The 24942-nt window shown below is 39.3% G+C and overlaps 1 protein-coding gene across 1 annotated transcript; it reads right to left on the reverse strand.

Annotated features, from left to right (window-relative positions):
• Positions 1 to 5188: 5188 nt before the first annotated feature.
• Positions 5189 to 12986, reverse strand: adra1ab (adrenoceptor alpha 1Ab). Its single transcript, XM_013908896.1, has 2 exons — positions 12089 to 12986; positions 5189 to 5595 (listed from the first exon to the last, which is right to left on the reverse strand). Exons 1-2 carry the CDS (start codon positions 12984 to 12986, stop codon positions 5189 to 5191), a joined length of 1305 nt encoding a protein of 434 aa, XP_013764350.1.
• Between the last annotated feature and the right edge of the window lie 11956 nt (positions 12987 to 24942).

Consider the following 24942-nt stretch of genomic DNA (forward strand, 5'->3'; position numbering starts at 1 on the left):
GATGCATGGAAACAATGAGATATTAGCATTTATTTGGCGCATGTGTTTACCTGATGAATGTATAATGTACAGCTGGTGACATCGTCTGGGCTCATGTGTCAAGTTTCCCTCACATCCACTTTGATTAATATTTTTCATGCTCTTAATTTTAATACTTGAACTAGAAAAAGTCTCTCGAAAATTGGATAGGATGGAAGGACATTACATTCCTTATGGCACAACAAATGAAGCTGCAGAGCAGTTCTCGTTCAATTATCTGGCCAGCTGCTATGCAATCCTCCAACTCCAAGAAAAACATTAGCATCTGCTACAGGAAGAAAATTTAGCATAAGATTTGACTTTTGGCCAAAACCTAATAACATATAATTCAGGGAGCCATAAAATAAAACAACTTTGTCCAATTTAATTTCTGCTGGCAGGCAGAATTCGTCACCTCTCATGTTGCAGAGTATCATCTAAGCGTTCAATGAGACAGAAAATGATTCAACTAAACAACACAGTGGGGAATTCTGGCAACTATAACAGCAAAACTTGTGCCAGTTATTGCATTTTTCAAGTAAGCTACTCATTTCCGCCCGCTTGCAGAGATATCAGTCTTGCACCTGAGTATATTTTGAATATGAGAGTTTCCATTTACTTGGATTTGGAGTTGTGCAAACTTTTCCCTCATGCTTTATAAGCTATGTATTCAATGGGAATGCTTTTGATAGTCTAATGAAAATTACACATTTATGCTTGGTGACTTGGTGAAACCCCAGCTCGTGAACAGTTGCCTTTCAGAAGAAGTTTTTGCAAAGTCTTCTAACACAAACGACACTTTCCTCATTGAATTGAGGCTTCTTTGACTTCTCGAAGTTACAATTCTTGTCACCTGCTGTGCTTCACCGCTCAACATTATTAATCATGATCACACGGTGTAATGAAACATCACTTTGCTAAGTCAACTGATTAGGTTAAAGCTTGTCTTTTCCCCAATGGAAGCCTCGATCCATTTATCACAACACTGTTTGCTTAAATATGACAGCTGCTGCAACACTCTTTGAATCCTTTGCTCCTTTTTTGAAAACGAGAGGTGAATGCTTAATAGGAATCTGATGCATTTATTTCCATAAATAACATTGGAACCGATGGAAGCAGACGCAACACCACTCAGCTGCTCCTCGCACACACACACACACACACACACACACACACACACACACACACACACACACACACACACACACACACATGCACAAAAAAAACTGGTAGACACACACATGGATGGCACAAATCACTTGGGCGTGGATGTGCGTTCACCCAGAAAGGAGCTGTGTGATGATTCTCCCTCTCCATGTACTCTGTCTTGCAGTGATATTGTGTTATGAGTCATTAGTTTTCGAGGCTGTGCCCGCAGTCCAAAGATGTGAATTTAAACAAAACAGAGAAATGTGAGGACGGACTCTGTAGTTTGATTTCACAATGAAACATGAGTGAAGCCATGGAGATAAGAATACGTGTTCTATATTTATGCTGCTATTGAAAATTAGAGCTACTGGACAATAAACAAGAGACGTTACAGCAGAAATCCTTGAGAGCAAAGCAGGATGAAAGAAACTCCTCTTACAGACCTTAGGTTATTGTTAAATGACAAATCGCTTGTTTTCTGGGAATTCTTTCTACAGTCTGCGTTTTGCAGATAAGCTCATCTCAGGTATTCATCACTGCTACGATGTCTGTAGGGTAGAAGAACGCTTTTTAATCCGAATGCTGTGAAGAAAAACAACTTATAACTCAAGGAAGCAAAGGATTTATAGTTTAAAAAAAGACAAAAAAACATAACTTTTTAGAGAAGATAAGACACCCAAAGCACATTTTAAAGGTATGAATCAATGCTCACAACATGTTCTTTTTTGTTTGTTTTTTTGAATGAAGAATTCAGCTTATCTTGACACAGGAATGCATTTTGTTTGTTTATACACTGGTTTTTAGTTAATGAACAGATTTAAACTCAATTTCAATATAGACACAGAATGCTCATTTCAGAGCATTCATTTTTTAGACTGTTATTTATTTCTATATTTGTTTTCTGCTGCTTTTTACTTTCATGCAATGTAATTTAATTAAACTGCAGTACCGCTGTAAAGTTTTCAGTTATTGATGTGATACAAAATAATTCATTAACAGTTTCAAGTACTGATGACAGGATAATGTTGGCATTTCATAAACTTACAACATTAAAAAAGCATTTAATTGCAGAAGTGATTAAAGTAAACACTAGAGATGCACCGATCATTTGGCCAGGGTCACCCAATCACTTAAATCACCTTCACTGAGCTGAACTTAAAATGGACAGTCTGAAAAAGCCGAGAGAGGCAAAGTGGAAACAGTTAAAGCCATACAGTCCCCAGAGCCAGCCACAAACCAAAAGCCTCAGTATGAGCAAAGGATCAAAGCTGTTACAAGAGAACTGAAAGAGAGGAAAAGGGTTGATGTCCTGTTAGCTGCTGAATTTACAGTTGTGGTCAGAGGTTTAGATACACATGTCATAGACATCAATGCCATGTTATTTCTATTTGTAATCATTTCTGAACTGTTCTTTTTTGACAGCACTCATTGGATTTATCAATAATCAGAACAAGTATGAGTTATTTTGTTGTGTCACCACTTACCTGAGGTCTGGAAGATGACCTAAACTGTCACTCTTAGAACCAACCCAGGAAGCACCAAGGCTCAGGAACCCCATCAGTTTAAATACACTCTACCAACTCTGCCAAGAAGATCAAATATCCAGCACAAATTATCCCAGACATTTGTTGATAGCTACCAAATGTGTCTGGCAGAGGTGCAACTTGCTAAGGGACAATTAACTAAACATTAGCAGGCATGGATGCATAATTTTGAGCCTGTGTGGATTAGAGAAAATCCAAAACAGATTCAAACTTGTGCAACCGATTCTTGTTTTTGAAAGTCTTTAAAGACGTGTGCTGTACCATCATTTTACCCTGGAAAGAGAACAGCTTAAAGAAAAGTTAAAAACAACTCAAATTACCATGGTATTCATGCCCATGATGAGTATATTTAAACCTCTGATCACAATAAATAAGCCAGACAATTATATACGTACCTGACATTTGTTTTGTCATATAAATATAATGGTCATGTTTCTATTTCTTAAGGTAAAATGTGCCATACAACAGGGGCACAATTAATGATGCATACATTTTAAAAAGAGAAAATCATGAAACTTACTGTTGCTTCTTTTATTTAAAAAAAAAAGGGTTTTTTTCACCCTGATGAAAGGAGATTTTTGTTTCGATAAGCTACAACAACAATGCTCCAGGAGAATTTCAATTGGTGCATCTCTAGTAAAGGCCATGGGGGGTCATTCCAGGTAAACTGAATATTGACAGTCCTGAGTCAAACAAATGGAAATTCAGTGATAAGATTTTTCTGTCACAGGGTATTTTTAGGGGTGGGGTTAATTCACATAGAGATCTGGTATCCTGTCCTCTGACATTACCAGTTTAGAATTTTGTAAGTCGATTAATTAAAATGTGAAACCATTATGGCAGTGTCACTGGCAAACAGTGCATCTATAAGAGGGTCATTTTGGATTTAATGATAACAGCTTTCCTCCACTGCTGGAGATATAACACAGGTAATTTGATCAGTAAATAGCACATTCATTTGATTTGATTTGATTTTTTTTTTTACACAAGGAGTAAACTCTCCAATGTGTCCAAATGATTCCAGGCACATTGTTAAAGCACATTTCACAGCTGTGTTCTCCCACACACTTTTTCTTTGTATTTTCATACTCTGTCACACAGCTAACTTAATCACGACTGGTAACGTAACTGCCACTTATGTCTCAAATTACATCTGAGTTGAAGAAAATTGATTTCACTTAATTGTTGCACTAGGAACTGGAATGTAATTGGCTCACAAAGATTCAGTCTTCTTTTGGCTCATTGTTTTTGTTCTGGCCCTGCACCAAAGGCCAGGCTGATGGTATCTATTAAACAGGCATTTTAATTAGGATTTGTTAGACAGCAAAACGCAGCTAAAATGAGAGTTACTGTTAGACTTTCACTCATCAGGTGGACAGTAAAACACATTGTTAGAGGATGGTAATGTTGCTCTGCTGGATGTGTAAGCAGAGAAATGCCTCTTATGTTAGCCATAGCTTTCTTTTTAATGAGGTAATAATGCACATCAAGCCTGAGTTTTTGTCAGCTCATTTTAGAGTCCTTCTGCACAAAAAACCTTATGGATGCATCTTACAGATGAGAAGAACCATTGCAGTTTTGAATGCGCGTGCATCAGTTTTAAATAACCAGAATAAAGCACAAGTCGTACACCAGCAGGAAGCCAGTATTCACACAAGCAAAGCTGTAAAACACTGAAAGCTGATTTTTAACACAATTTCCAAAGAACCCAAACAAACAGCAAAGCAAAACTCTTCCACTTTAAATCTGTAAACTGTGCTGTGCTGTAAAAATGTCCTTTTTTTTTTTACCCAGTACTCACCAAGGAATGCAATTTTCAACTTTTTCTTTTAGGAAATTGTTTCATCTCTTTAAAGCAAAGGTCACACATGCAACACACACCCTCCTCTATCTTACGCTTTCTCAAAGCTTTCGCTGAATACTAATTATTTCCATGACTTTTGAGTATCTCACCCTTAAGGGTTTTTGTGCAATCAGAAGAAATACCACTAATATTCAAAAAATATCATGTCTCCAGAGTTCTCTTACAATAGCGTTTCTATAAGTTTCTGTTATCTCGTTTATTCCTTGGCATTCAGGGATGGTTATACTTTCTATCCTAGACACTTGCCAAAAGGGCTTTTAACTTGCATTCTCAAACCAAAAGAGCTTTGCATCTGTTCCAAAATTCACTTGCTGGACAGTCACAGGCTCCTACTTGCTGGCAGCTGAAAAGCTCCTCTCGAAAATTTTGACATTTAATGCCCCGTTCAAGTGAAGCTCAGTAGTGGCTGTTGTGAGAATACAAGTATTACTTACTAGCTCTCCAAATGACGTGTCATGCGACGAGGCACCATCAAAAGCTCAAGCCATTATTGGCTAGACCTGCACTCTAATGTCTCTGTGAAATATAATTATATGTAAAGGTTTTACATAGATGTCGAAGTGAAAGCTGTCAAACAGCCTCTCCTGTAATGCCGAGGGAAAGGTGTAAGACCTTAGCAGATCTGTTGGAGGCCTTCTCTGGCACTGGAGTTTGACTTGCTGAGAAACACCATGCCTTCAGAAGACTTACTCTGGCCTTGTGCACTCTGAGATTGGTCTACACCATCAGCAGATGAGGATGAGGTCGACAGCACTCTACAGCAAGTCAATGAAGAAAGGGTGACAGGTTCTTGCACTGGGCCTGGGTCGGAGGAGTGGGTGGTGATGTGTCCTAGGGTTTGAGAAGTAGTCGGCACAGCAGTTCTCAGGCACTGGCCACGCAGCACGCTGTGGAAGGCTTTCTTGAACTCCTGGCTAAAGCACGGGTAGATAATGGGGTTAATGCAGCTGTTGAGGTAACCCAGCCAGAAGGTTATTTTAAAGATGGTTTCAGGAGGCTTACAGGATGGGAAGATGGATCCTAGCAAAGATGCAGAAAGAACCTCAAATCAGAAAATGAATTCAAAAGCACACCAATGAGAGCAATAATACCTCAAGGTCCTAGATAAAGGCAGATATCGAAAGCCCATGGATCTGACAAGATTAAACCATTCTCTAATTTCATGTGGTTTCAATTTATTCATGTTTTTGTATAATTACAACTTTCTGGAAACAGATATTTTTATTTGTCAGCATGACAACGTCCCCGCACATTTCCAGCTTTATAAATAAAACATTTCCCAAGTGGATGATCTTGACTCGTCCCTTAACAAAAAAACAAAAAACAAATAATGAATAATTTAAAATGGCATCTTGGAAGAAAAAGGGCAAGTGTAATAACTGTACTGGCACTAAAAAGGCAGTAAATCTGTGAAATGGTTAGGCTTTTTTCCCTATTAATTTATTCTGGCATTTGCCAACATCGGGTGACTGAAAAAATTAGCATGCATGAGGGGAGCATACATTACAGCGGTGTAATCCTGCAGAGTAGATTCATTCTTTACCTGCTCCTTTAAGGCTTACATTTATTATACCATTTATTTATATTATTTTAAGTTGCTTTTTAGTTTCATTTTGTTGTGTGGTGCTATGTTTTTCTCTCAGTTATATTTAGGCCAAGTTCTGGAGCTCAAACATGAAGCCAATGCCAATTTACCAAAAATTGCAGTGGCCACTTGAGGCTGGCTCCAAGAGCAAATCAATCCCCACAGAATCCCATTTTAAAAACATCAAACTTCAGAGCACATTACTCTATTATTGGATTTTGTTAATACCTTAATTTAGGAGCGTGGATGTTAGGCCTTACCTCGATGTAGCTGAATCATTAAACCTTGACCCTATTTGTACTGCTGGTGCCTTCTGGAGCATTTTTTAAACGAACTTATCTGACAAATACTACGGTTTGCTGTGTGGTACACCCTGTCCACAAAGCTTTTGCTTGAGTTTTGTTGTGTTAAATTCCAGTTATTAACTTAGCAGTAACGAGGCATCTGTGATTTGTGTGCTTTGGGTCCACAGTTTTTTTTTATAGATGTAGCTTTGAAACCAAGTGTTCTAGAAACTTCTGGCCAAAGAGTCTAGAGAGTAAATATTTATGCCCAGAACACTGACTTTGAGCATTTCAATTACATGTTAATTTACCATGTGTTTTTATTAGAGAAATACAGTTTAAATGGTTACATTTCATGGAATGTGGCCAAATCAAATTTACTTGACATCGACATAACTTTTGGTTGCAATCAGGCATCATTCAGGTTTAGAAACCAAAACTAATCTGTCAAGTTTTGGGAAACATCTTGGTTTCTCTCACAGTGTTCATGTAATTTTTCAGCTTTAATTGTAAAAATTCTAATGTACCTGTTACACAGACTGGGCTGGAAAAGGAAAGCAGCTGTCATAATGTGAACGTGCAAGTTTATATTTGATGTTGCCCCTCTGGTGTTGTATCACTCTGACCTTTGTGTTTGTATGATGTATGTTTGTATTACAAAAAATCCGACTATTGGCCTTAGCAAAGGTGAATGCTCCCCGAGTGCCCTTATAGTTGCTATTGAAGCAGCTGCTCTGAAAGGCTGGTGACCAAATGGTTTAGAAAAAAAAACCAAGCATTTGATCTGAGGGGCTCAGGACAATTCAAAATAAATAAAAAATATACTTGTGGTTTTTCAAACCCTCAGTCTGTGAATCTCAGAGCTTGAATGAACACTGTGCCGTGAGCCGTGACGGACCGTCTCAGTTGAAATGCATAACTATCCTCCTGTGACTGGCTGCCTCAGGTGGGTACAGGGTGACTGAGAATGCCTCCTGGCATTACAGCCCATTAAGCCTCATGCTAGTTATTATCCATAATAGCTTTCATTGGGGAGGGAGTAGTAGTTTGCTTCTTTCCATTTCAGCTCACAGCTGAAGCCTTTTCTGCTCCAATATGGTGCTTTATTTGGTCTGTGTTGTTGCTTATAATTGAATTTCTTGATGTTCCTTTTAAAGAAACTTGGCCAGTAGAATCAAGGCAGAGTAGAGAAGGAGAAAGAGCTTGCTTGATGTTGTTTTCATAGACCAAAACACCAACCAATTTTATGCAAACTATGGGTACTTTTACATTTTTTCACGTTGTATTTAGCAGTGACTCGAACAAAATTCAAACCTGGATACAAATTTTATGGACCGTGTACAATAAACGTGACACAAACGTAAATATAAAACATAACATGAAATGAACATAATATATATGAAAATTAAAAGAGCTGTAACAAATGTTTTTGAAAAACATACAGTATAGATATTAATAATCGCTGTATGGTTGATGATGTGCGAAGTTTTGTTAAGATTTGCACACCGTTCAAGGATGCGATAAATATACATGTGATCTTTATAATATGATGATTCAGCTGCTTTTTATGCAGACTTAATTATTGCATTGGAGTGGGACTGTGATGCACAGATTGCCGTTCCCAAAAGACTGTTGCTATTGTATCTAAAGGTAATATATTGGCAAATGTGAAAGAGCCACCATGAAAATTCCTACTGTCCCCCTAAAAATGACTGTCATAACTTCAGTGGACCTGAATTGACACCTTGCAGGGTTACCACACTACCACACAGACAAACTCCAAAGAGATTTTAACACCTGCCAAAGTATTTGTGGTAGTTCCCACTGCAGCAAGTGTCACGGGGATCACATTTTGCCATGTTGGCATGCATGCATGCACTTACACAAGATAAAAACAACATCAGTTGCAGCTGTTAAAGTTGCCCATCACAGTTTTATGGTCTTTTTTTTTTTGTTTAATCCAATAGTGCAGAGCCCTTTAATGTTACGTTCCCCCTATTATAAGCAGATGGGCAATAGCACTGTGCAAAAATCTGTCACAGTTTATTAGCTTTGAGAAACAAATGACTCATTAATAGCTGTTATTTCCTAACAGACATTTAACATAACAGACAGTCACTGCAGGAGCACACGTGTTCGTACTAACATTAATAGCTCTATTTTGGAACACCAGTAAGCCATAATAGCAAGCGCCTGAAAAGAAAACAGGTGAATGGAACTCAGCCATCATTATTTATTATTAATCATTTGCTTTTGTGAGAAAAGGCCTACTGACTAAATGTTTCAACATTAATGTTACAGGGCCCTAGAGTGCGGCACTCTAAAAATAAATATTTGGTCGCACCTGTGCGACCAGATGATCCGGTAACAAAAAAAAAATCTCTGCAACTCTCCGTGTGGTCAACAACAGACACACATTATGCCCCTATCGTGGACTAAACCAATCAGAGGTAGTCAGGGGCGGGACCTCTCTGATTGGCCGTGGTCCAGTTGAAAGTGCAGGTGGAAGAGAGAGGTGAGTAGCTTGAATAAAGCGATATCAATTCATTAACGGATTCCACACAAAGACCTAAACACAGAGCGGACCCGACGCATCAGAATCAGCTTCGTCTTTCTCGGCTTTCTCACCCGACGGCCCGAACACGGACACGCTGTCGGAGCTCAGCGATTCTTCGGGTCCGCTCTGTGTTTACGTCTTTTTGCGCTGATTCTGAGCTGCAGGTTTTGTCTCTCTCCAACCAAAATTCGCCGAGCCAGCAGCAAAAGAAGCAGCAAACTGCGCTTCACATTTGATCAATGTCGTCATGAATTCCCTCTGACTTTTGCTGTTTTGCTTCCACCACGATAAAAATCACACTTCCTGCACAGCTCTCTCTCTCTCTGTACTTCAGGAACAGTTTCCCGTCTCAAATCTGTTTTCTGCATTATTCATTTGCTTATTACCCACCAGTCTAGCGTTGTTTACAGCGCTTTTTCTTTTTTCACTTAAATGACCTCGGACAAGAAAGCCTAATTTCTGCTGTTCAATACTGAAGAAATTTAAACTTCTTAAAATTATGCAAAATTGCAGAATATTGCAGAATATTTTTAAGGTTATCTGCTATAAAAAGCCAGACCAGGAAAATCTCCTTCATGTTTTCCTGTGTTTTATTCTCAGTTACTTTCACACAAAGGCATCTGCTGTGATGTTCACAATTCTGATGAAGTCAGTACTGATAAATGATCAGAATTATAATATTTCTGACTGTCTGAGGCTAAATTGAATCAAATCAGGACTTTGAGAACCGGAATCGAATGGATTATAGAAATCAGTGATGATACCCAGCCCTAGTGAGCAGCCTAGGCCTGAGAGAAGTGGATGTAGCTGTAATAGGAAAAGAACTATTGCAACTTTTCTGTTAAGGCCTGATCCTTCTGAAATTCATAGCCAGTGCTCTGACACGGTGTCATCAATCTTTGAATGCTGAAAAAGCACAGTGTATCCAGAAAACACATTATATGCTGCAATAAATGCACTGCCCAAGTGTCCCCTCTCCCCATGGCCTTTCAGCAGCAGACAGCAGCAAACAGGTCGTCAGAGGAGGCCAAGATGATGATTAAGTTTAACATTTTCTACAATATTGACAAAGCACTTTAAGCACAAGTTTGTTAGTTAATAATTTAGAAATTAATATTGTCTGTATGGACTCCCCCCCCAAAGAAAGTGCACATGTAAAACTGCGGTGTTAAGCGATGCGGTTGAAAAATTTGAGTGCGCCTAACTTTTGTGCCGGTACGCCCAAGTTTTTAAAGTTAGGCGTACCGGTGCGCCCATGTCAAAAAGTTAGTCTAGAGCCCTGTGTTAAACAACAATGGCATAGAAATGATCATAAAAGTTGGAAAATAAGGGCAGTGAAAATAGTAAATCTTTGATATCATCTCTATCAACATGGAAAAACTAACTACGGTAGTTGACCTTGGCTTGGTATTGTTTTGTCATATTATGATAACTGGGGTACAGTTATTGTGATGTGTTAATCCCAGTATATAAAGACTTGATTGTTGACTAAACCGAGACATGAACATCTAGTCTTTAGAATAAAAGGCCTTTTGTTTGCACTTGGATTATACCTTGTGTCTGTCATATGGATAGTTATGAAAGTACACACTGCAAAGAAAAAACTGAAAACGATAACACGTATATTATTTGTCCAGATGATGTGTTTCATCCACGTCTCCTACGTCTCTTATCGTAGCTGGGTTCCGCCTTCAATAAGATTAGTATTTATGTAACCAAATAGATTTTTCAGCGTGAATCTCACCATCTGTGACCTGGGAGGTAAATACTGACTGACTGGTATTCTTAAAAACATGCCGGTCCACTCCAACGATCACTTATCTCAGTCAAGCTGTAAGAGTTATTTCAGAAGCAATTAAGATTTCTAGATAGAGCCTCACAACGGTTGGTCTCTGTCCTCTCTTACATCTGTGATAGCATCACTGCTGTCACCATCATTGACGAGAATGTAGGAAAAATTTATTACACATAAAGCTGAGGATATCTGACTGAATGGACATTCACCTTTTATTGAGCTTCTTCACATTATCCTCAGCCCATATCTACAGATGGACACCAGCAGAATAATTCATGCTCGACAGATCTTTTCCATTCAATGGGGCTTCTGTGAAAATGCTAAAATTACAGTTATAGTCTTCTAAAAGGAAAAAAATCAACATTGGATGAATCACATTAAGTCTCCTGCTTGGAAATGTCAAGTTTTTCATTATCTTTGTAATCAAAATATTCCACGAAACCTGCCAATCAAACACAAAAGTAATGCACTTACTGTCAGACTAAGGGAACTGAGGTGTAACTCTATTACAAGCAAATTAATTCCAAAAATAATTAATGATAAGCAGACTTTAGATTCTCCAAAACAAGTTATACTATATTTTTCCTCTTCTTTAAACCTGCCTTAAACCAACGTTACAAGTGTGGCATATAGGAGTAGGTTTCATTCTATTGCTACATTTACTAGTCTATTCTAGGGTTAACTATCCTCTGGGTAATAGGTGGATACTGCTAAAGTGTTATTTATTGAAGTGGGAGGGGTTATGAAGCCGCATGCTGCAGTGGCTGTACCCAAATACTAAATGGTGTGCATCCCCATTTAGCATAACCACTGCTGTAATGAAGTTTTCTCCAGTTCGATTATTTTATCTTTAGTCTGATTTCTTTTTTCTTTGTTGTACTAAAACCTTTAGCAGCAAAGAAAAAGAACACAGACTGTTGAACATTTTCAAGGCTCTTTCTTTGTGTTTTCACCACCCAGCCATCTGACACAGGTACATCCATACAAAACTTGTTTTACAAAGACAATTTCAACTCATCTGCATTTTTAACCTTCAGTGATGTTGAAAATGCCGTGATAATATTATATAAATATTTGTGTATTTTTTTTCATTTCAAAATACCATGTTTACTCTTGTGAACATTTTTAGTAGCTAAAACAGCAGTAAATGTCCTTCAGTATGCAACAAAAGACGAATTTCTCTTTGAGAATAGCAGATGCTTAGGTGTGTGCCTTGAACCTAAAGAAGAACACGAGTGTTACAAAGTGAGGCTTTGTCAGCTTCAGTGCAGAGGAGGTAAGAAGGTACCTACCGATGGGCAAAACCAGGAAAAAAGGCAGCCAGCACATAATAAAGCATCCAACGACAATGCCAAGAGTCTTGGCTGCTTTTTCTTCTCTTGAGAACTTCAGCAGCCTTGGTAGGGAAAAGGAGGAGCGTTTATGCATTGCGGTCCCCTCGTCACCCTCCTGCTTCCCTATCTGAGCAGCGTTCCCTCTGTGTATCCTCAGCATCACCCCCTCCATCTCTACCCCCTTTCCTTTCCTCCCTTTCCTCAGGGTTTTGGTCTCTCTCTTCGCCACGGTATATACACGACAGTACATGGCCAGGATGATGACCAGTGGTATATAGAAAGATCCTAAGGCTGAGAACAAGGCGTAGCCAGGCTCCTCTGTAATTCGGCACACTGTCTCGTCCTCTGGGTCGGGCTCTTTCCAGCCAAATAGAGGGCCAACAGATATAGCTGCTGAGAGTCCCCAGAGAGCAGCCACCGCGGTCAGGCCTCGCCGTCCGGTAGCTATAGCGGGGTAACGCAGGGGGTAGCTGACAGCCAGGTAGCGGTCAATAGAAATCACACACAGGCTGAGGATAGAGGCAGTGCAGCAGAGGACATCCAGGGCGGCCCATACGCTGCAGAAGGACCGGCCAAACACCCACCTGCCGAGAGCCTCTGAGGTAGCGGAGAAGGGCAGGACAGCAGAGCTGAGCAGCAGGTCTGCTGCTGCCAGGTTGGCAATGAAGTAATGTGTCACAGAGCGCCAGTGGTGGTGGAACAGCACAGACAGGATGACCAAGATGTTTCCGAGGACCCCAAACACTACAAAGACCACCAGCACCATCCCCAGGACGACTGCCTTGGCTACATCCACCTCTGGGTGGGTGGAGGAGCTGCAGTTTGGACAAAGACCTGCTGCAGAATAAACACTCATGTTCTCTGCAGGAAACATTGTAATCTGCTGGTTGCATTAAGATGTAAAGTGTCTTGCAAATTGATGACACTCATGCCACATCTGTTCTTTAATTACTTCAGCTCCAACCCTCTGCCGTCTTCCGCTCCTCCCAGCGCAGAGGATAAAAGCTTTTACAGCTGCATAAACTGCTCTTCCAGTTAATTTGTAGGTACAGTGGCTCTTGCCAGCACTCCAGTGATCATGTGGCCAGGGTTGCTTGGCAGAACGTCTTATGCTGGAAGAGTAACACTGCCACAGTTTGCCATATTTAGTCTGGAAAAGCTTAATAAAAATGACAAATGCTCAAGTGGCAGTCACAGATGGATTTGGGGTGTCATGTCTTGCCATAACGAAAAGGCTTTACCTGTTAAAACAAGAAAAGAGATAAAGGAAATTTATCAACACATTCATAATCCTAGACTTTTATAAATACCCAAAACGAGCTCATTACTGCTTTAAGTGCTATTCTTTCTCTGACAGCGTAGGAGCAAATCAAAACAGAGGATGCAAGACAGAGCACATTAAATGTAAAATTGTAAAGTATAATCACCCGGCCATGATTAAAGGGTAAAAACATCATTTAATGGCCTCTTTCAGCCTCTTTGTGTGCAAATTCTTCTCCCTTTATTACAGCTGCAGTAGAGAAAAGAGAGTATGCTCCTGAGCCCAGCATTCACAGTTTTCTTTTTCATTCAAAAAAAACAAAAAAAACAAAAATCCCCCCCAGTGCGGTTTTCTTGTTTTGTTGGCTCTGCAAGAAAATACTGGTAAGATTAAAACATCCCATTATTTATACCTGATATTTGTTTAACCTTCATTTAAGCTGTCAGACTGATTAAAGCTAAACATGTCTTTACACAGGCGGTGTTCTTGAAAAGTAACTGTGGTAAGGATTATAATAGAAAAGAAAATATAAAGAAACAAGATATCATCCATTAAGAAAGAGGCAAACACAAGGACAACACAGCAGGAATATTATCCTTGGGGGGTGGGAATCATTTGTGGCATCATGAGAAATCCAGCCAAACATTCAGAGAGCTTAAAGATAAATTAAGACAGAGATCATTTTTTAAAGTCCCTCCCTCAGAGGTCTTGTGTCAATAATCAGGGTTTTAACTCATCTACCAGATGACAAGCCAAGAATTGAACCTTGAGGAGGGCACTATATTACCCCAGTGAAGGCTTCAGCCATCGATAGTCCCGCTCAGTACCACTCGCAGTGAGCGTGTTTTAGATCAGGGATGTCACCGAGCGCGATAAGCACCAGCGAAGCATAGAATAAAAGAAAGTGGCCGTGATAAAGCCTTCAGAGAGAAGAGTCATGTTTGTCACATGTTCGTGCGGGATCAAAGGATTTCACTCGCCGCACGTCCCACTGCCAGGCGGAACGAAATTCACCCAAATAAACACTTGATGCTGGGATTTCCACATCAGTGGCCGGAGGGGGAATTGATAGGTGGTGAAAACATATCTTGGTCATATCTTAACATTTTTGGTTGTAATAAGATTTCTCAGTGTGGTGTCGCGCCTGCACGGAGAGATTGCTTTTTTTTGTTTTGTTTTCCTCAGCCCACCAGTGTTCGAGGACCACTGTTACTGTGGAAGGATGTCAAACATATTTACATTGACCTGAGGCAGCAGTTGCAATTCTACATAGGTGAAACAAGATTACCAATATCTACAATGTGATGCAGTACTCCTACAACCACGCACAATGTTTTGTGTGCCTCAAGGCCACACAGTTGTCTTGATGTTGGCTGATAATGTAAAGCATGTATCAATAATAATAACAACGAGAAAAAGAATACTTTAATCATTTCTGCATCTCTCAATTTTATATTATTGCCAGTCGAATATCCTTTTTCCATTTAATAAACCACGAAAATATTGTAGAGATTAATAGACAGCGATAACCACAGCCGCAGCCCCCAAGGGCATTTTCCTTCAGTTGTCCAGCAGCAAGCAAAAACAAAGACTGAGACTGCACACGTCCATCATTCTCTGCAGATAAGATTTGATTAAAAGCTATCAGTGAACATCATTACAATCTAATTTACATCTGAATCCAAAGATGGCTCACTCAGGTTATTGCATTAGCAGAGCTCCTGGAAAGATTGTATGTTGTCCTTGAAGAAACTTTTTTGTTCCCCCTCCAGCTGGGCGGCCTTTGCCGAATGGAAACAAGTCAGCCAATTAAACCTAGAATTGGAATTATAATTAGGGTTTTGTTTTTTAAACAGATAGGATATTAGTGAGCATATTAACTGACTTAATGTAGCCTGACCATGGGTATATTAAATCAGAACAGCAGTTCCTAGCATGGGATGGTATCATTATCACAAGGGTAACACGGACAATATCAACTTACTATTAACTGTCCTGATATTGTTTTGTGAATGCAGCAGATGAAGTCCCGTGAAAGCAATTGAGTTTGCTACACTTTGTAAAGTGCAAACATCTCTGCATCATGTCAAACACATTCCTACAGACTTATTAGATTTTGTTAGGCACTAATCATCAAGGATGCACTTTTTTCACCCCAACCTGCTTGCCTGTAACTAATTTATTGCTTTTCGGTGCATGATTTGCAGACTGATGAGAGTGTATTCAATGAACTTAATTTGGAAAATTTGTTACCACAAGCTCCCACAAGGACACATGAAAAAAATCACTTATGATGAAGTGAGAAAATGCTCACATTTGCACAAAGATCTAATTACTTTAGATCTGTTCTATGTCCAACAAACAAAGAAATGTAATATTTCTCCAGAACATCAGCTCTGAGAAAAGGGAGAAAAGAAAAATCAAGGATGTTAAATGTTTATCTTGAACATGTTTCCTCCAGGTCACCACATCACATAAAAGAAAAATGGAATTTATGACTGATTCAGATGCCTGTGAATGCCTCGGTAGAGTTCATATATCATTTCTGCAAACACTGTAACATAACTGCTTGTGTCAGGTCTCTGAAGGAGAGAGCACTACCGTGATGAATCACTGCACATTTGAAGTCAGTTTCTAAATTGCTATTTATTCTCTTGGGGGGGGGGGGGTTTCATAATTCAGTCCCCGATCATTACATTCCACTAGTCTTGAACATACACAGCCTTTCAGGGCGGATAATGTGAGTGCATCTCCTTTTCATCCACCTGAAGAAGTGATTTTTGTTAGTGTTTGTCATCATTTAATGGAAGATACATCCCTGAGGACCAAAGCTTTGAATTCTCCTGAGCTTTAAAGCACGTTCCTTATGCAGCTACAACCATTCATCATTTTCTTTGCATTATTAATATTCACTTCAATATTCCACATATTCTGAATGAATATGGCCTGTGCATGCCTTTTATTTGCGTTCATTTCTAATAATAAACCTTCTGTTACATATTTTAAATGCACAGAAAACATAAACTCTCTAAAAGGTTGCCTGGATTATCATTACTAAACGGAAATAAAGCAGTTTTCTCAGTGTGCTTATATGTGGCCTGCCAGACAATAACCGCCTCCTTCACATGGTTAAAAATAATCACAAACAAGCACAATGATCCATTCTGATGACTGGAAGCCACTCAGTTTGTGAAGTACAGTAAGCAGGAGTATGGACAAGAAAAAAGAAGGGAGGGGGTGAAAGTCTTACCTTCATCCATGTGCGCAGATCTCACCGGAATTCAGCTAATTTTCTCTGAAAGCATGTCATTTGTCACAGTGTCAGCCGCAGACAGCTCGGAAAGCAAAGTCAAGTGCTTCTCTCCCTCCTGCTGTCCTCCTGCTCTCTCTGGTGAAAAATAAAGTCACAGTGGACCACCCCACCTGATCCTCCCAGACCCCGCCCCCTCACCGAGCGGCTCACACCTTTTAATTGCCGTTCAATTTAAATTTAACGCTTATTCAGGTAACCGCGTTCACGTGCGTGTGGCCCGGTAAAAGCGAGCTAACTGAGCTGTGAAACTAATTACACGTCGTTTCAAAAGGTTCATTAGGCTTCAGAAAGCAAGATTTATAACTCTGTTATTTTTTACTGCATTTTTCTACTGTTAACAAGTAAAGTGATCCTAACAAAGACTGTTTTGATATGTCTTATTCCGCTGTGCTTATAGCTATGCTGCTGTACAAGCGCTACAGTACTGTGCAAAAGTCTTGAGCTTTTTAAATATTTATTTCACTGGATCTAAGAAAAATGCTAAAGAAAAGAGAGTTCAACAGACATAAGATAGCCTTGCTCTGGTGATTACCAGAGAGCCAAAACTTGCATTTTATATTTTATATCCCGGGATATAAAACAGGGAGAAAAGGACTTGTGTAACCAAGTTACACAAGGGCTGCACTGAACATCAGTGGCAACAGGTTTCATGAAGTGATGAGTCCACATTTGAATTTTTGTTTGTTTAAATCGGCATTAATTTATACCGAGAGGCGAAGCGGACAGAGATGGAGGCTCTGTCATGGTTTGGTGCTGCATTTCAGCCTGTGGTGTTTGGGCTCTTGTAAAACTGATGGAATTGTGAATGCGCAAAAGCGCTGTCAGTTTTTGAACCATTATGTAATACTATATAGAAAGTATCAGATTGCCAACTTCATTTTTCAGCATGACAGTCATCCCAAACACACTGCCAATGCAGTAAAAGCATACCTGGATAGAAAAACACATAATACAACCATGACATTTCCATTTCCCCATTTTAGCAAAACATGAAGAACTGAGGGGTGGCTTTAAATGTGTACTGGATAAGTTCTCCAAAACATTTTCTCCTGGAAGCTTTTTTAAAAGTAGAGTACTGCTTTGATTTAAATGTATTTGTTTTCTATAAATCAAACCCTAGAGGTATATGACCTTTTGTCAGTAAAGATGGTGTTTTACTGACTCCTGTGTTTTACTTTCCCCTAACTTGTTGACTGTTACATTACTATTACTATCACAGACAACATAAGAATCCTCTATAAGCAACTCGTTTTCATTCACTTTACTGAATGTTGGCTATATCAGTAATTAAATTAATTAATTCATAATTTTCGAATGTCTTGTATCTGTTTAGTCCCACTAGTTTTTGTTTTCCCCTAATTTTCTTTCTAGTGTTGCAACTGATCCAGACATTTACCTCTACAGCAGTGTGATGGTTACATAACTGACAGCCATTGCAATAATCTTTCCATCCCAGATAATTCATATTTTAATGGGTCGACTTCAATAACATAGGTAGGCATGCTCCTAAAGACATTAACCACACTCCTGCACAATTCTGAAAGCAAACTACAAACTACATTTCAACTTTCAACAAAGTTATAAGAACTGTTTCGATATAAACTAGGATCTGCGCTCGGTGCATTTCTGATGTTGATGGTTGTTAAGAGGGTTGAAGCAAAAGCAACACTGCATGCTGTAAAATTACGTTTTCCCTTTACAAAAGTTTGATAAAGGTGTCTGCATACTTTGTTTTTCTTATAGCTGCCTGAAACATTTGTGAAGGACTTTTGCCAGTGAGAAGATGATGGATTTCTGGTTCTCCAGAGACTGAAGGGACCGGCTTGATCCTGGTGGTGCTTGTCTTTTGCTTTGCAGAGATATACTAGATGTAGTGAGGCAGAATCCTTAGTGGGGGCAGGAGAGGTCCAGTGCATCAATAATACCTCAAGGATGACAAATAGGCTATTTCTTCTCTCAGATTATTGTTTCGGGTTGAGTTATTTATGGATTCTCCAATGGCTGAGCAGCTTGACCGCAGGTGTCTCAGATGTTGTTGAGGGCATAGGCAGCTCTGTTCACTTAGAGATTTTTTTTTCACAATCCTGTCCTGAATGCTGGGATGATGCATTCATCTTCACATGACAGAGTTGTCTCATATGTCTGCTGCCACTGTGTGTATTGATCTAGTGTATGGATCTTTCTTGCGTATGGGCTCGTTGCAGCTTTCAGCACACATTTGTTTTTGTTTTTTTTACACTGTCCTTAGACTGACCTCCATGGCTTGTTCCCTGCTCAATGACAACAAGTGATTTGTTGTTTGGAATTAGTGGGGTCTGTGCTGATTGAGCTCATCCAAAAACAACAGCAGTTGAAAGCCTTAAAAATGAGAACTTCTTCTTTTATTACTCATTTAGTGTTATCCAAATTAAAAACAGAGAGTGTGGTTTTAGCAGCTACAATGTGTTGAGCTCCAGAGATTTAACTGTTCTTTGGCTCTGCAGTTATTTACACTATTTGTCCAAGTAAAAGATTGAAAATCTCTTTTTCAAAGGACACCTCAACATTTACATCGTAACCTGGTCTCATGCCGTAAGTGCTGGTCAATTAGTCCCACAAATTCAGTCTCTTTTATTGTGTACACAAAGTTGACCATCATTCTACAGGAGAAATTGGGAGAATACTTCATGATCCTGTTACTGTATATTTTTGAGTGCTCACCGAGTGCAGACCCAGCTAACCAAGAAAACAGAGCCTTGAACAAAGTGAAACCCACTTTACTTCAGTCTGATTAGTTTAGGTGCCTAAATATAACCGAGCATCAAATTAAAATGAAGAAAATGGACTTGAAACAAAACTTAAGTCAAAAAGTAACGGTTCTGCTGTAGGGCTTAAACAATGACTTTGGCCTCTGCCATTCCTTCAGCATCCAAACATGGACTTTTTCCATCCTCAAAACCTCTGTGTTGAAGGACACAATGCAACAGATCAGCAGAGGCCATGTTGATAAATAACTCATATTCCTGTAAAAAAAAAAGAAAAGAAAAAGTTAGGGGTTGTATCGAGGGAAATGAATAATAGATTCAATTTTGTGAGCATTTCACGTACTGCTGTGAGATTGTGTTGCATGTGGAACCTAACAATCAGTAGATGAATATTGCAACCTGCTGTTAAAAAACTTTGATTGACCATAAAGCTATTTAATGGTTGTGTGATGACAAACTTCGTTTTACTAAATCAGGGCTCTGCACAGGCTTAAAATGAGCTTCAAATTTGCTGAGCACAGCACAACATGTTTTAATAATGAAACTAGGCTTGCAGTTGTTTCAGATCTTCTCAAAAAATTAGTTTCACTCAGCAGAGGTGTTGATGCCATCTGTGGGTTTAATATATAAATGTTAAAAGAGTGTCTTTAGGAATACAAAACCCATCTAAAGTATTAAAGATAGATAGACGTGGTTAGAGGCAGATTTTCCTGTGCAAACGTTATGGAAAAATGTGACTAGAAGTGAATTTTCCTTTCAAAAGACCATTGCTGACACAAATTATGTGCTTTAATAGAATGACTAGAGAATCAGCTAAACAACACTGAAAATGGAAAGGTTTTTTCACCTACACAAACCCAGATGAAATGCATGGACACTGAGTCCAGCTATAAAGCCTCTTCTGGTACAAGCATCTCTCAGTATAATACAAAACAGTTCAATGTCAAGATTTTGCTGTAGTACACAAAATGCAGGACACAGTCGAAAAGTAGTTTTCATAAACAGAATCTTCATGAAAACAGAGCAGACCATTATTAAGTATTAAAATGTTATTTTACAAAAGAATGACAACAATAAAAGAATGTAAACAAACATTTTTCATAAACAATGATAATCATATCTCATTTGAACTATTAAGGAACAATATAGGATCCATAAGCTTAATGCATGATTATAAATGAAATTTAGATATGTTTATTTTATATAATATTGCAAGTGCTTTGGGCATTTTTATTTTTACATTGCTTATGCAGCAGTGGACATCACAGGCAGGTAACAGAAATTTTGATCAGGCAAGTATCTTTGGATTAGTCTCTTATTTCATTCACAGGCAGGAGCCGTACTAGGAAAGGCAACTTGAGCAGTCCGAACAGCTTGTCTCTGTCTCTGGGGCAGGGGGCTATATTCAGATAACTTTATTTGGGAGGAGAAACAGAGCTTCTCCTCTTTTTCTGCCAGTCTGAGCACCAATGCTCCGAGCAGGCAAGTAGTTATTGTGGGCAGGATGAGAGTGGGTCAGGGAGGTTAGAAAGAAAGTATTTTCTGCAGGCTCTTCAACAGGTTTCCTTGGCGGAGACAGACATGTAAGTACAAAGCAAATGTAGACTGAGTATAAATACTGCCTTGATTTGAGATGGAAGACAAGTGTGCCTGCCCTGGGTTAGACAGCACCCACCACTGAAAGAGTCTGATAAGTTTTCATTGACACATACATTCACACAGTCAGGGGAGAGATGAAGAGAAAGGCTGATGCCATCAGGACCTTCAATATCACTTTACCTCATTCTCTGTGTAGAAACTGTTGAATTAAACTGAAGTATTTGCTGTATGTACCTGTCTGTAATAATGGGATGCAAACGAGAAAACGTTCCAGCTGAGACCTGGCCAGTCCATCCTTCTAGCTGCTCAGTGGATAACAGTAACACTGAACTTGCGGAGCTTTTGCACAGCTGAGCCACATGAAAGCATTTAATGCTGTGTTTCTACACTATGTTCAGGCACAAACACAATAAAACAGCTACTTTAAAGCTGAAAACTTGTTCCAGCTTTTTCATACAGGAAACGAATCAACAATCAATAAGGGAATCAATGAAGGACTCAACCAAAGCAAAAATAATAAACCCGGTACAGCATATAAATAAATAATCATGTAACTTCTGACAAAGTCAGGGTTTCAGACAGTGTTTGGAAAATGTTGGCTGAATGATTGAGTGAAAAAAAGCAACAAACATATGGGCCCCTCCTGAAAAACCTTCTTAACACGTCTAAACCAGGATTGTCAAACTCAGTTTGGTTTATGGATCATATACACTGCTCAAAAAGAGATAAAGGAACACTTTGAAAACAAATCAGGAAAAAAACAAAACAAATAAACATGGCAGATATTTATCCTTATATGGACTGGGTAATGTGTTAGGAACTAACGGACAGATATGGGCTGTAACTGTTACTTGGAATGCGTTACTGTTATCCGATTACTTTTTTCAGGTAATGATAAAAGTAAGAGATTACTATTGCAAAAAAGTAATTAGATTACTGTTACTTTCCTGTAAGCACACAGCGTTATGGCGTTACTGTGTTACTAAACTGTGATTTTGTTTTTGAGAGTGTCTCATGACAATGACGTACGAGCGTGCGATGTCCGTGGCACCCTAACCTCCACCCACCCCACTCCTGCTAAACAGGTGAAAATAGATTTAAGAATCACAGAATCTTTGATTTTATTTATTTTTGCTGTGTTTTACTTGCCTCTTTTTGAAAGAGTGAGTGCAAACACAAAAAAATATTTTATTTAATATGCTGGAATATGGGGATAGGTTAATTGGATAATCCAAATTGCCACTAGGTGTGAATGAGTGAATGTGAGTATGGTTGTCTGTCCTTGTGTGTTGGCCCTGCGACAGACTGGCGACCTGTCCAGGGTGTACCCTGCCTCTCGCCCTATGACAGCTGGGATAGGCTCCAGCGCCCCTGAAAAGGATAAGCGGAAGCGAATGGATGGATGGATGGATGCTGGAATATGCAGAAAATAGATTTACATGTTAAACAAATTTCTTCCACTTAAAGACTGTTGCATAGGATTTAATTTTTGCTTGATGTAATGTGCATAAAGTTAAAAGATTAAAACAAATAAAACTATTTTTAAAAGAGACTTTTTCATTTGATTACATTTTATATGATGGATTATACAATAAAAGTCCAATTGGGCTGAAAGGTCTATTGCTTTATAACGTGTTCAGGTTGTGTGTCATGTTTTTAAAAAGTAACTAAGTAATAAAGTAACTAATTGCTTTTGAAAATAAGTAATCAGTAAAGTAACAGTATTGCTTTCTTGGAGAAGTAATCAGTAATTAGTAAATAATTACTTTTTTCAAGTAAGTTGACCAACACTGCTAACGGATGCCACATTATTAGACAGAGATGAAAATGACCAACTCAAAATGAGACTCAGCAGTTTGTATAGCCCCCACCTACCTGACAGTGTTGAGGCATGCTTCTAACAGGACAAGGGGATCTCCTCCCAGATCTGTACCAGGGCACCGCTGAGCTTCTGGACAGTATATGGTTCATCCTGATCCTTGGTTGGACTCAATCATAATGTCCCAGAGATGGAATTAGATCAGGTGAGTATGGGGCCCAGTTAATGGTATCAATTTCTTCATTCTCCAACAACTGCTTGCATACTCTTAACACAGGGGGCCAAGTTTTGTTATGGCGCAGGAGGAACCCAGGGCCCCCTGCAGCAGCATAGGGTGTGACAGTGGATTCAGCAATTTTTATCCTGATATCCAATGGTAGTCAGGGTGCTGTTGCCTAGCCTACAGAGGTCTATGTGTTCCTCCATAGACATGCCTCCCCAGACCATCACTAAACCACCACCAAACTGGTCATGCTGAACAATGCTACAGGCAGTATAATATTCTTTACAGCTTCCTGAGACCCATTCATATCTGTCACATGTGCTCAGGGTAAACCTGCTCTCATTTGTTAAAAGCACAAGGCACCAGTGGTGGACCTCCCAATCGTGGTATTCTATGGTGCCGAGCAGTAAACACAGGACCCACTAGAGGACATCGGGACCCTCAGTTTCAGTCTGAGGCAAGTCTGTGTCTGATTGTTTGGTCAGAAACATTCACACTAGTGTCCCGCCAGTGCTCATCCTGTTTCTCCTTGCACAAAGGAGGAGATACTAGTCCTACTGATGGGTTAAGAACCATCTATGGCACTGTCCAGCTCTCCTAGAGTAGCTGCATGTCTGCTGTAATCTCTTGAGACTGTGTTGGGATACACAGCAAACCTTCTGGCATAGTATGTATTGATGTGCCATCCTGGAGGAGTTGGACTACCCTACCTGTCTGTAGGGTCCAGGTATTGCCTCATGCTTTCAGTGGCGACTCTGACAATTTGACTATTTCACTCTTAAATATCTTTATATCTTTAATCTAGAAAAGCATCTTGTACTTTTTCACTCCTGCATACTAATTCTGGCATCATCTTACCAGGAACAGCTCTGTACTTTGAACCTTTATTGACAAGTTGAAAATATTTGACTGCGGTTCAAACTATTTGTAGAGGGGGGCCAAACTGGACCCTTTGATAGGCTGGTTCTTGCTACACTTTTAAGACAAGATATTAACATCTGCATTTGCTCAAGCGATATCGACTGACTGCACAGGTGCCACTATATATGAAAACACACTTGATCTTAGGCTGCATGTCTTTAAAGTGTCAAGGTGCTTTGTGTGAAGATCTGAAAAGTGTAAACAATGAAAGGCCCAAGGCAGTTTTTTGGGAAGAAAAGTTTTTCTTAAGCTCTCTTTCTGACTACTTATTTTATATGTCATGCAGGTCTATCAGATGTTGACTATGACTTGTGTTGACAAATCCTGTGTTCCTGCCATGAAATGTCAACTTGAAGTTTTATTTTTCAAAGTTTAGAATGACTCAAGAGCTCCAGACGCTCTTTAGACATCAATCAGAAAAGTGTTTTTTCTTGTTCCTGTTGTTTCATTTTTTTTTTTTATCTCTGCAGTTGTTGAAGTTTAGCTAGTCTACAAACTGGTATGGTTTTTTTCTGTTGGAAAAGGAATCTCAAGCTTGTTTAAAAAGAAAAGATTATTTGCTGCCCTGTCACGGATAAAACATTTACTCTCTGGTCAGTCGTTTTTGCTATGAGCTGGATATTTGTTGTATTCAGCTCCTGTCTGGAGATTTCTCGCTAAGGAAGAAATACTGAACTCCTTTACTTTAAAGGTCAGGTTCCTCATCTTCAGGCAGACAGACATCTTGGAGAGCCATTTCTGCACCGTAGTGCTCATAGCACCCTCTCACAGCTGATGTTCTCCCACATTCGCCACCTTTAGACATTTAAAGTGATTGCATTTGTAGGAAAAAACTCACTCCTTTTACTGCCAGGGGAATGCAAACACACACGGCGCCAGCCTCTGCTTGGCAGAGAGAAATACATTTTGTTGTTATCAGTTTCAGTTGGTTA

Source organism: Pundamilia nyererei, unplaced genomic scaffold (genome assembly GCF_000239375.1).
Source record: "Pundamilia nyererei isolate P.nyererei 1_Seehausen unplaced genomic scaffold, PunNye1.0 scaffold00016, whole genome shotgun sequence".
Classification (NCBI taxonomy): Eukaryota; Metazoa; Chordata; class Actinopteri; order Cichliformes; family Cichlidae; genus Pundamilia; species Pundamilia nyererei.

What these genes read in the sequence shown, in the direction of transcription:
- adra1ab (XM_013908896.1), bottom strand. Translation starts at nt 12,986, where the DNA reads ATGAGTGTTTATTCTGCAGCAGGTCTTTGTCCAAACTGCAGCTCCTCC. An exon ending in TTTCCTGGTTTTGCCCATCG is followed by an intron (nt 5,596 to 12,088) that starts GTAGGTACCTTC and finishes CATCTTTGCTAG; the next exon opens with GATCCATCTTCCCATCCTGT.